The sequence below is a fragment of the Leuciscus leuciscus genome, assembly GCF_965113295.1.
Source record: "Leuciscus leuciscus genome assembly, chromosome: 19".
NCBI lineage: Eukaryota > Metazoa > Chordata > Actinopteri > Cypriniformes > Leuciscidae > Leuciscus > Leuciscus leuciscus.
The window spans coordinates 32834613-32848430 of NC_138743.1; the positions used below are offsets into that span (position 1 = coordinate 32834613).

At 38.0% G+C, this 13818-nt stretch overlaps 1 protein-coding gene across 8 annotated transcripts in view; it reads right to left on the reverse strand.

The window, feature by feature from the left end:
- Nucleotides 1-13818, reverse strand: part of sash1a (SAM and SH3 domain containing 1a) — a 266297-nt gene that overhangs the window by 42928 nt on the left and 209551 nt on the right. Inside the window, exon 1 of one of the 8 annotated variants that reach the window (XM_082147835.1) lies at nucleotides 11452-12309. The exons of 5 other annotated variants lie outside the window; for them this stretch is intronic. In XM_082147835.1, coding sequence (XP_082003961.1) covers nucleotides 11452-11553 — 102 coding nt within the window. In that variant the 5' untranslated portion in view covers nucleotides 11554-12309. Of the gene's footprint in view, nucleotides 1-5762; nucleotides 7859-11179; nucleotides 11420-11451; nucleotides 12310-13818 lie in introns of those variants that run through there. 2 more of the 8 variants (XM_082147836.1, XM_082147838.1) reach the window with 2 other exon arrangements.

Consider the following 13818-nt stretch of genomic DNA (forward strand, 5'->3'; position numbering starts at 1 on the left):
GAAAATGCACTTCCGAATGCGTCTCTGTCCCCAGCATATCAAACCAAACTGACGCCCATGTGACATCGGCGAATGTCATTTTTATTTCCCGATGGCCGATGGCAGTTAACGAGGCAAATATCGGCCGTTACCGATGTTCAGCCGATGCATCGGTGCATCCCTAATTTGTAGCTGTCTTGTTGTGAGTGTGGATATTCATTTGTGGTGCCGCCTGGCTCTGACTTCAGCATGTGGGTGCATTCTATTTTTCTACGAGCTCGTGACACACACACACGTAACAGCGAATTACCTCAGACTGCTGCAAAAAAAGCACATAAAACAGGAAGGTCCTTCACTCAAAACCAGAGATTAGCTTCTTTAGAAAACTATCAATACCCCAGCAGCTGCAGGTGGCATGGTTTCTTTTCCTAAATGGAAGAGTTTGTTACATTTAAGACCGTGTTTGTTGTATTTCAGTTCTGGGCTAGGCTGGATCTCTCCTGCTGCTGTACTAGATGCCCTTTAAAGTCCTGATGAATGCAAAGTCAAGCACAAAGGACTTCTTCCTGCTCAGGACCATGCTGACAAACACATACATCCTGTCATTGTGTGTATAGGCCAGAGCTAGGAAAACCAGGGCCTCACACACATACTGATTGGTAAAATTTGAATGGACTGATGCAATTAGGGTTGTGTTAAAATCTATCAGAATAGTGCTGAAAACAAGTTGGGAGTTTTATGAATAATATAACATAATTAGACGTAAAATAGTTTTTTTGCTCTGTATAAAATGTCTCTTAACCAATCCGTTCCAACAGAACTCCAAACAGATGATCTCAGAATACTGAGACTCCCAATGGAACGTCGCTCTCAGTGAGAAATTCCAGCTTTTGCATTCCAATATGCTGGCCTTCAGAGTACCTCCAGCTTTTAGACAAAACATGATGTGAATATGTGAGATTTATGTTGTTGGATGCGCAAAAAAACAATTTCTGTCAGATTGTTTTAACCAACACATTCTCCTTACTCTAAGCCATTTGATAAAGAGAGATACTAAGACTAAATAAAAACTTTACAAGAGCAACTAGGCCACAGAATTTTTGCTGTTGCCATTAGACAGATTTTCTCAAGTACGTACTGTTGGTTGGGGTGGTGAGTCTAGCAGCTTGCTGTAATGACAGGTCAGAGGCTGTGCGGAGCTCTGAGTGATGGGTGGAAGGGCCAAAACTTTCATCCAAGAACATATTGCAATCTTAAAATGGACTCATAGCTTTATATAATTTTATTATATAGAAGCCAAAAACAAGCATGAATTAAAGAAAAAAAAAGATGCACAGAGGCAGAATTTTTTTTCTTCATTTACAGAACTATACAAATAAATAAACATTTTAACTAACCAAACCTATCATTGTGTAACAATAACAACTAAGGATAGAAAATGTATCTATAGCTTTAAATATATTAAAAATATATAAACACACACTCTCTCACACACATATACCTGTATGTATGTATGCATGTATGTATGTATGCATTATATATATATATAATACTGTATTTTAAATATAATTTTGTAAGATCCTAATAAGCTTTACATATGTTCATTGAAAAGGGTTTAAACAATGTTTTTCTTGCTTGAAAAACACTGAACCATAAACAATTATTGTACATGCAGCTGTGGAACAGTCTTTGGGTTGTTGCTCCAAACTCATAAGCCTTTCGTTCATCTTTGAAACACAAATGAAGATATTTTAAGGAATTCTGGGAGATTTCTGACCCTCTGTTGACGGTCCACACAACTACCACTTTGACGTTTCAAAAAAGTGGTTAAGTCCAAATTTTTCTGAAGAGATATGCTTTATAAGATGGACAGCTTTAATTTTGCCTTTTATTTGCATATAAACATTCAACAACGTACACATCAGATATGGTAAACGGAAGCTCAAGCATGTTCGCTTGATGTATGAGAACCAGTGAGGTTTACTCTTGTGCGTTTTCATTTTTTTCATTTAACAGATTACAAGTGGTTCGCAATTAAGGTCCCAGTTCCAAAACTTCAAGAGACACTCAAGAGACCTTTCGACTGACTGTGAAAAACACCAGGAGAAAGATACCCAGGGCCCCTGATTATCTGCGTGAACATGCCATAGTCCTGCTGCCTGTAGGCATGAGGGATCAGAGCAATAAACTGCAATGTCCGTAATGCAAGAAGCCTAAAAGTGCTCCAGCCAAACATTTGAGAGCAGTTGCAAAGGCGCGACTAAGCTGTTTTGCATTAAAAAAGTGCAGTAACTAATAATATGACATGTTTATTTCTTGGAAATGCACATTTGACCGTAAAGCACTGCGCTTGAATTGAGATACAGATCAAATTAACTTTTAACAACAGTAACATGTAAAATCCTTATTTTTACAGGGATTTCTTTTTTTCTTTTTTACATTAAATAAAACTATCGGATAATATTTTGAGCTTTGAAGAGCTGGAAAAAGTGTGAAGCACTGGAAAGTCCTTGAAAAGTGCTTGGATTTCACTCTCAAAAGGTTGTACGAACCCCTATAATGAATAAATGTAATAACATTCGACTATTTTTGCCACAATACCATGGTTACAGTTAGCGGTACTACATTAAATCCATGGAGAATGTGACTTGTGGACTGAAAACCCTTCTATAACTTTGTTCATGGCTCAATGTTTCTCCTGGTTTCCACCCCAGCACTGTTTGATCTGATATCTATGGTCTGCGCTGTCAAATACTGGTCCGAGCTCATAAACTGTCTGCGCAGAGCAACTTAAACGAGAAGCACAGTTTTGTTTCGTTTGATGTTTTACATGCAGCAGAAATGACAGCTCTTAGTTGGGCAATGTGGTGATCCCACCAGTGCGACCTCTAACAAAATGTAGTCGCACTGACAAGAAAAAAGGTTGCAAAATGCTACCATTTGGTCGCAGTCTGGAGCCCTGTCTAAGACAGTGCTAGAGGGAGACAGGAAGGACAGCTGATTGTCCTCGCAGTGCCAAACCACATTTAAACATATTCCTCCCAGATGTGTTTGAGAATTTGCAAGAGCTTTGGTGGAAGAGTGGGGCAACATCTCACAGCAAGAACTGGCCAATCTTGTGCAGTCCATGAGCATGAGATGCACTGTACTACTTAAAGCAGCTGGTGGTCACACCAGATGCTGACAGTTGTTGAATCTTTATGTTCATACAAATATTTACACGTTAAGAAATTTGCTGAGAAATTTGCTGAAAGTGAGAGGATGTTTAGCTTTTGCGGAGTTTATATGAGGACCAGGCCATCTATCTTCAGACTGGAACTGAGCCTATCAGCACTGAGAAGCAGTGGCCCTTGATCTGAATTAGTTCAGTTCCATCTGTACAGCACATGCCTTCCATATTCTTATCATTCCACACATTCCAGGCCTCCAGTGAGGTAATGCTGCAATTCTTTAGTCTTAAAGTGAGTGAGTGTGGGTCTGCTGCTTCCAGCTGGGCATTTAACTGAAGGACTAATTCAAAGCTTGTGCGTCATCTGTCTGTATCTGTAAGAGGATGTAGATGACAGAAAATGTTTGCCTCACATGAACGCAGCTTCACATGAGCTGAGAACTCTAAAAAAGAAGAGAGGGAATGAGTCTTATTTAGCTGACATGAATCACTGTTTGAGCACACAAACAGCACCACCCAAACTCTGCTGTCCAGCCCGAAAAGCCAAACATTTAAAGCCCCCAAAGCAATCCCTTTGACTGTAACTGGAGCTCTATGGTGAACAATTTCCAAACACAAACTAATGCAGACCTCTTCATACAGTCAGAAGATACTAACCTTAATCCAACACAGAGTGTTGCTGTTTTACTGTCCCAATAATGTACATTTATTAACTTTTTTTTTTTTTTTTTACAACTTTTTGGGACTGGAACTTGTTTGACAAGAGGACACAGTTTTTTTAACACAGTAAAAGGCATAACCCAAAAAATTATTTAGAGTATGTGCATGAATGAATGATATTTGAAAACTACAGTCAATTAAAAATTTTATTTATTTTTTCAATGAAAAATAAACAGACTGCAAATTTACAGACTAAGTTCTAAAGCTCCTCAGACTTTGGCTCTTAGCAGGTGTAGCTCGCCAGCTCTTATGTTTATGAAGTCCAGCTAGAACTACATTCATTGGCTGATATTATTATTAATCATTACTAAAATGTTTGCTCTTTTGGGTTGACTCTAGTTGGTAAAAGGAAGTAAGATATCCATCACTGTAGCGCCCAACAGGAGACACTTCAGTTCTATAGCGCTTGAGTATTTTTTTAATCACTGTTGACTTCTCAAAAGTATACATTCAATTACAGTTCAGTTATCCAGAATCTGCTAACTTCCAACACTACTCGAGGTCCTGAGCCACCCACAACATGGACCAAACTCAACACGTTATGTAATGACTAGCAACAACATTCTTTCTGAAGACTGTTGTTCATTTCCAGGACAGGGACAGAAAGAGGAGGAACAGGTCACAGCGACTGGAAGTGAGACATATCCCACAATAAGCAAAAAAACATGACCTTTTTTACAATAAAATGCATCAAATATGAGAAACTGTCTGTTCAAAGAAGCCAACCACAAATTCACACTTCCCTCAGATGAAGCAGCAGCCATCGAGCAAAGCCACAAAGATTTAATGTGGCCATTGTGCTGTGAGACAACTATGCTGTGTATGTGTATAAAGAGTGATTGAGCAAAATACAGAGAAAGAGAAACAAAAAAGAAAGATGATGATGCATTTTCCTCTGACAGCAATGGACTCGTGCTAATCAATTAACCTACACAATCATATCTTTCATTTGCTCAGCCCACCTGCTCAGAAACAGCTTTATGGGACACAAAGGTCCTCAGAGGGTAAAGACATATTTGATTACCCTTCTACACAAATGAGAAAAAAGAAAGAAAAAAAACGTAACCAACTCCAACATGCAAAATTAGGCTTTCCCCCCCATTAACTCTCTTAATGAGAGAGGAAACTTTTTCTTAGGAAAAATCTTTCATTCTTTACCGACCTAAAACAAAACAGCGCAAACGCATTCATACAGAGAATCCAGTGTGAAATGAGTGAGCAGATCTGATAAGAGTTCTGTTCTTTTCACAGTGCTCAAATCAAAGGAAACACATTTCATTCTGAATGCAGTGCAAAGAGTAGAAAGCCATTAGATGTTTGGACAAAGCCCTGAATCCAATGCTTCTGCACTGTGACAAATATGTGACTAATTCCAGGAATTCATGAGAAGCATGCACTCCTTGAGGATTAAGAACAACACAGCAGCAGTCTCATTTTACATAGAATCTAGATTTCCTCTTTGATGTAAAATATTTTCTTGAAGTACCCACTATGTTTAAATGAACATTGTCACATGGCATGCAAATTATTATTATTATTTAATTAATTAGATCCCTCGCACTTCCCTCACAAATGTTTGGGAAACCCTGAAATAGGGCATCCAATGTCACCACATCACATAAATAATGTCTTTCTAAACTATGTTAAAAATACCTTGTTTTTATTATAAATTATTATAGATAGAGATGCAGCACCAATACTAAATTTCTCAGCCGATACCCGATTGTTCAGAATGATTTTTCTTAAGGAAAAATAAAAATCTATATCTAAATCTGTCTAAAAAGCTTGTCATGTTTTCAAAAAGTCACTTTGGATAAATGCATCAGCTAAATTAGGAATCTGCAGGTTGTCACAAATATAATTCAAAATGCATTAAAACAACTAAAGTAAATACTTTAGAAAGTTAAGGCTGAACTGAGGTTTTCTTTTGCGGAAGAAGTTTATTCAGTTGCGATTCAGTGCAAATGTAGATTGCATAATATGTCTGTTTTTATAGCTGCTGATCCCAGAATAATGAGTAACACAGCAAATCACAAAACAGGTTTAATGCATCAACCTTCAGAAACAGAACATCACAAGTCTGCTTTTGTTTTCCCAGAACTTCTCATCATAAATGTTAATGCCCACAATCCCTAAACATGTCATGACAATTACTGTATACCGCCTGATTTTTTTTTAACCACGCAGGTACACACATTAGGGGTGGAACAAAATATAGATAGGGCAATTAATTGCTGTCCTTCTCCGTGCGATATGAGAATTGATACGCTAGCGGCAAATATTGATATTTTAATTAGTAAAATAAGGCGCTTTAAATAGATTTCCTTGCTCCCAGCGTCGCTACTTCATGGCTCCTCAAGGTGGCGCTCAATACATGAATAAGGGAAATGTGACCATAAATTATAGCCTATGAAAATAGGTTTTTAACAGGAAGGCGGACAGCAGTGTTAGTAAAATAATAGATGCCTCAGCCACGTTTAAGTCCAAAGTCTGGAAAACCTGCACTTAACCTTTTGACGGGCATTTTGTTTTCATAGTTAAGACAGATATCGTGATGCATCATTATAGGATTGTCTAGCAATATATTGATTATCGCAGAATTGCTGTATCTTGATATTATGTATCGTGTATTGTATTGTATCGTGAGGTACCCTGTAATTCCCACCCCTATCACACATGCGCATTGAATTTGTTTTACTCTATTTAGTTGTTCCACAAGGTGGCAACACTGTCCCAGCCCGTTGTTCTACAGTAGTAAACGAAACTAAAGAGACAAATAACAGCAACAACAAAATACCGGAGACTGCACCAACAACAGACAAAAGCATTGACAACAGGGTTATGAGAGAGCCTCAACTTTAGTTTAAAAGAATACAAAGACATTATTATCAGTCATAACTTCTGGAGATAAATAGCGCAGACTGGACAAAGATGAAACTTTCTAAAGCGCATGTGTCGACCGGCTGCGCTCGCATACGCTATCAAATTATGTATACTTTGAGAGGGTATGCATTCGCTAGTGAACGGGTAAAAAACTAAGTATACTTTGAACTTTATACTATAAAGTAAGATTACCAAACAAATGGAAATGATTCACACTCTTCAAAGCAATGGGGGAATGGGAAGTTGATTGACGAGATGTGTGGCGCCGCCCTGGAGGGGAGAAGTGGACATGGGCCGTATTTGAGTAAGAGAGGATGTGAGACAGAAGTTGGTCAGGGGGTCCTGGCACACCCTCATTAGGGCGGCTTCCTCAGGATATCCACAGAGGCAAAGGAAAGAGGGCTGACGGAAGCATAATGAAGTAAGAAGGGAGATGAAAAGAGAGAAAGGGAGAGAGAGAGAAACGCCTGTGCTGCGCTGGGTGGAGAATTTGTTGCATTAACTGGAATCAGAGGTGGGAAGCAATGGCTCATCCAAAATTTTGATCAGTTACTGTCAAGGTACTCAAGTACTGCGGATATGAGCAGCCACGCTCACACCCATTGTCTAATGTCCACTGGTGAAGCAAATATATAACTTCTGAATACTGCTGCCACATGCATATTGTGTGTTTGGCATTCTTTACAGTTCGAATTAAGTAACATGCTTCTCAAACGCTCAGTGTTTACTGCATGTCGAAGAGCAAAAACTATTGCATTTAAGGCCATACACGGCAGGCAAAAACATAGTTTTTTTTTTACTGGTCAATTTTGAGATTTGGGGATATTTGTCTTCAATAACATGTCTTCTTTCAGACTGTGGTGAAAAAAAAGTCCGAAATACACATTTAGGTCTTTATTTTACTACACTTTGCGTCAGTAGATTTCGCATAAATTCAACAAAAGTTGTCGTTGTAAATCATCCCGCCGATCCGCGATCTCTGTCTGCTCTCTGTCATCACAGGCACCGCTGGAAAGCTCTCTCTCTCCTGTACAATGCTGTCGGATCCAAATATGGTAATATCCTTTTTATCAGCAACCAATCGTGAAAGTAAAAGGGCTGAATGCGCAATCTCATTGGCTGAAATCTTTAAAGCCCGTTTTCTCAAAATGACCTTTCTCTCATACTCCAAGTCCGAAATCTCCACTTCAGTAGCATCTATATTATACACCAAACTTTCCAGTCTTGTACCTAGTTATATTATGAAGACATTTACAGAGGGATTTGTAAATATATTATTCCTAGCCTGATTTATATAACATTTTATTCCAAAAAACATGGCAAAAATATTTTTTTTAAGGCTATTGACAGTATATTCTGATTTACAGGATAACAAAAGTAGATATCCATAAATCCCTCTGTATTTTTTCCCCCATCTAATATGTGAACACAATGAAAAAATATTTTTTAACCTGGCTTTATCCAATACTCAGATTTCGTTTTTTAAAATATATACAAATTAGCGCATATTTAATTAGATATTGGCTAATTTGCATATTTAAACATTAAATTACAGAAAACTTGTAATACATTTTTTTTCTCATCTTAATGTAGGTAATCAACTGGGAAAGTTTCATGGTGATATCTGCTAGTTAAAAATGTTACCCTATTCACCTGTAGAGTCTCGCCTTAATGCAAATACCGTAACTCAAGCTTCAACAAAGTTGCTCCTATTTTAGAAATATGCCATGAGGCAAACAATTAACTGTATTTTACAGATCATTTTCTCTCTAAAACATTCACAACCACAACAAAACAAATCCGAGAGGCGGCTGAAACGAGTGTGGCAAGCTGTTAATTGACTTTGAAGTGAATTTACATGAGTGGAGCCACATATAAACTGTGTTTGCGTACACAGACCTCACTTCAATGACAGGCAGACAGAGGTATTCTCATTAGGAGAGATGTATGAGCTTGGCATGCACTATGGTAAACCTCAGAATGTGGCTCTAACCCTTAATACGTTTCTCGGTATAGCCGCTAATTCTACAAATGCAGTTTATAAACATTAGCAATAAGATAGTAAATCTTAAAGCCGCAAATAAAGCAATATACATACTTCAGAAAGCAAAAAACTATCTTACAACTTCAAAAATCTACATCACGTTACAATAAAATCTTACTTTTATACTGACCGAGCGGCGAGCGCCCATCAAAACAACATTTCATAAGGCTTGTAAAAGTTGAAAGTAAAACAACCCGGACTGTCTAATGATCATCTTAAAACCAAGAGCTATTTTTTAACGCAGAAAAAGAAAAAAATATTTCCCATATTTATTACAAGGCTCTCTGGAATACTTGACTCTGACTGGTCAATCATGGTGTATGTAAACTGTATATTTTTACCATTGTCCCATTGAACCAATTTTCTACACAGCTGTACTGTTTTAATCTGTAGCTTTACACTCAGCAGCTTGTCTCCCCCTCCTCCCTGTATAATAAAAAGGTTAACATAAATCATCTAGTCATTATTGCAAAATAAAAGCAGTGCAAATGCACAGATCTCCATTTGTTCGAGAATCAAACAACAGTAAAGCAGAGTGTAAATTCTCCAAACCTGCACTATGGATGAAGGCCATGGCGAGTTGCTATAAAGCCAAAAGAGGATTCAATTAAAGAGGAGTTTGTTGTTTGTTGGGGGGTTGGGTGAAGCAATGCCGAGAACACCTTCAGGTGCTACTTCTGCAACTTTCCCCCCCGCACAACTGCTTCATGGAAGTAAAGATTTAACCTGCTGCATGAGCAATGTGGTTTAAGTCAGATGAGGAGAGACCACTGCAGGGCTATTTGTAACAAGAGGAGTATAGGCTATACATGAGACATATTCCAAGGAAAGAAAAAAAAAGACTCTATTAGTAACATCACAGAATAAAATAAGCCTGAGGGAGGAAGAGAGATGTGCAACATAAAGGAAGTTAATCACTCATATGTGTCAGTGAGTGTTACAGTTTATCTCCTTGGATTTAGCAGAAACAACTGGGAGTAGTATATCTTTTCTCATTAAGTAATCTCACTTTTCTAGACACAAAAGCAATACACACACTTCTTCAGACGCCAAATTAACACCATCGCCATCAAAAGGCAAAGCCATTTTCACTGGAAATGGGTGTCACACCTTTATCTCTTTCATCTGGGTGTTTCACAACAGGCACATTAAGGCTCTGACAAAGTCCCAGGGAATAATTGTATGTAAATGTCCAGTTTACCCAAAGTCTTACACAGCACTAACAATTAAATATACAATTAAAACCAAAAAGGGACTGAGAAACCAAGACCACAGTCCATTTGAGGTGATCTCAATAGAAACACGAGCACTCTGAGACAACCAGGAGAAAATACACATTACTAAGATCTTTTTTCCCCACACGCAAAGACTTATTTGATAAAAAAAAAACACAAATAAAAAAAAATAACACACCCCACACACACACACACACACACACACACACACACACACACACACACACACACACACACACAAACAGTTATATTATGAAATATTATTGCAATTTAAAATAATGGTTTTCTATTTTAATATACTTTAAAATATAATTTATTTCTGTGATGGCAAAGCTGATTTTTCATCAGCCATTACTCCAGTCTTCAGTGTCACGTGATCTCTCAGAAATCATTCTAATATGCTGATTTATTATCATTGTTGGAAACAGTTGTGTTGCTTAATATTTTTTTTATAATCTGAAATGCTTTTTCATGATTCTTTAATAAGTAAAAAAAGAAAAGAAAAAAAGAACATTTCTATTTTGAATAAATGCTGTTTTTTTTTGTTTTTTTTATCAATGACTACCTGAAAAAAAAAAGTATCACAGCTTCCAAAAAGCAGCACAACTGTTTCCAACATTGATAATAACCGAGTATCAAATCAGCATATTTTAATGATTTCTGAAGGACCATGTTTCCAAACTTTTGACCGGGATGTTACTGTATAACTGCATGAGAGGAAAACAATAGAAATACCCCAAATATACAGGCCTTGATATGTTACATTTCAGTTAAATATATTAACCAGTCCAGAGAAAATACATGGAATATTGATTAATAATATATACAATGCTACATAAATATTGTTGCAGTGTTCGTTTTGTTACTAGGCCGATAGTTCTCAAAGTTGCCATGCTAGACTGCTTTGCGAACGATTTAAGCTAACCTGCACGTAAGATAACACGACAGTTTCAACGCCGAACCACTATTTCGTGTCCATATATTATTAACATGAAAGCATTGTAACATCCTGGATAATGTAATAAGAGTTAAATTGACAGAAGGAAAAAACTATTTCTGCGCTCTGTTTGAAATACGTTGCGTATCGGACTGCGCACGTGCGCCACTGAACCTGCGGAGCGTATAATAATAAACACTTCAGTTACATACCATGTGATACAATTCCCTGGAGATTTCTAAACTTCTCACTGCCTCTCAACAGACCAAATCACACAGCTTCAAAACTCAGGTTCACCACGAGTGTGAGCTGAAGTTGTCCAGAATCTCCTGTTGGCTGCTTTAACATGCGCTTGGCATCAAAGCACAAGCAAGCACTACACACACAATGAGCTCCAATAAATTAAGCCCCTTGGGTTGAAGGTCTTTTCTCAAGTTGCCTTCCTGTGACACCCCTCCCCCAACTCCAAACCCCGCAAACTTACCAGCATCCCCATCACGTCCGACCAGAGCTGGGAGAAACTGTCCGATGATGCGGCGCTGACCGCCTGCGGCTCCTCGACTGAAGACACTTGATCCTCATCCATTGTCAAACACTGATGGATTTACAGCTTAAAATTTCAAGTTGATGAATGTTAATCCCAAAACCATAAAATACGTCCCGAAGTCTTTTTAAATCTGATTAAGTATTTCGCTTTTCCGTGGTGCGTGTTCAAAAGTCGATGCCAAGTATTCCGTTAAAGTACAGAAATACATAATCATCAAGGTCGCTGATATGTTTTCCATTTGAATCCAGCTGAGCGCACGACACAGAATAACACAACAACTTCAACTCAAGTATCCTATAGCCGGACAGTTTTCAGTGATTCACTTGGCACTTTGTCGGTGCGAACCAACCAAAACTTTAAGGAGTTAGCTTTAGAGTGCAATATACAAAGATTTAACCACTACAATCCGTATATAAAATAAAAATCAACCCCACCGAGACAAACAACCATCCGAAGTACCCTCGAAAGCACCATTCGGCAACAACAGTGTCGAATACGCCCGAAGCGGATTTTTTTGCTTGTTGAGTTCTCCAGCCTCCCCCTCTCAGACCCAATGGTTTACTCCGCCCAAACAACACGGCTCTCCCGCTTCACTGCCACAAACTAGACAAACCGATCCTTCCTCACTAAAACTTCACGAACCTATGACGACACACAGAGACCTTTGGAGAAGGGCATCTCTCCTTTCGCTTTTCCAGCAATACTTTCCCCGCTATAAACAGACACAAAGGAACAAAGCGACATTTTGCTCACAATGCATTCAAAAACAAAAGCCTATGAGAAAATTATTTTAGAAGCATGACGCTATCCATTCTCTATTCATACAACTTCAAAGCACGCCTAAAAGTTTCACATACAGCAGTCTGCATCTTTTTCTTTTTCTTTTTTTTTTACTAATAAACTCCCACCAATAAGGTAGAAATAGCCTACTCATTCACTGACAGCAAAACAGATAGCATTATCAGTAATATTAGTCACTTTCATGAAAAATTAAATCATTAACACACATTGTTTTATTTCCTTAAACTTTTTTTTTTTTATCTTAAAAGTACACTGATATGGTGAGGTACAATAGTAAACTACAAATAGTAAAAATTGTAACTAAACAAAACCAAAACATTGTGTGCCTTCAGTCACAAAGCTAATAAGTAAAACACAATCTGTAATTTCATCCTCATGTAACACAATCTGTGACATCATGTTCTTTCATGAAGATCTTGTAATGTGGCATCTGACCATTGTGGATGTCCTAAAGGGACACAGGGGTTTCACTAATCTAACTAACCTCTGAGCTCCTGTGTAATCTGAGCCGCAGTAAGCCAGGCATCAGGAGAGAGTTGAAGAATTGTGCATGTTCAAAGCACATGCCGTGGATATTTCTCATGTCACAAAGAAGCGGCTATACATGTCTGTTCTTCTTCTTTTTACTTTGCTTCCCAGATACACATTACCAAAAGCAGCAACAGCTGTCCAGTCTCGTGACAGATGCCAGAACAGACTGAGAGAGAGAGAGAGAGAGAGAGAGAGAGAGAGAGAGAGAGAGAGAGAGAGAGAGAGAGAGAGAGAGAGAGAGAGAGAGAGATAGGGAAAGAGAGAGCAAGTCCCTCTTGTTCTACGTGAGAATTCCTGCATTAGTCATACAGGGGCAGAGAGAAGACCATCCATCCATGTGATGATGTAGATCCCACATAAACATCTGTGCAATACTAACGCAAAAGAAAGTGCTTGAGTCTCAATAAAAATCTTACTTTTAAGATTGCAAAACACAGTTGTTTTGTAAGCACTATCTACATTATACTAACTCGCGCACAAAGACAAATGCACACAGTTCTCAAAGAAATGAATGCAGGTCTGAGGTAAAGGAGGAATGACTTTCACAGACAGGGCCTCAAAACAGCTGCTAAACAGGCTTAGTGTTTATAGCCTAAACATATAAAACACACGCTCAACTCTCTTTCAGTGCCTACAGTACACACACACACACACACACACACACACACACACACACACACACACACACACACACACACACACAATCTTTTATTATCACATAATAGTACACACATTTCAAATGGAAGTCTCTGATTGTCTGTTAGTGCTATACCGGTAACACTTTACAATAAGGTTCATTAGTTAACATTAGTTAACTACCTTAGTTAACATTAACTAAGGATGAACAATACTTCTACAGCATTTATTAATCTTAGTTAATATTAATTTCAACATTTACTAATACATTATTAAAATTAAAAGTTGTATTTATTAACATTAGTTAAGGCACTGTGAACTAACATGAACAAACAT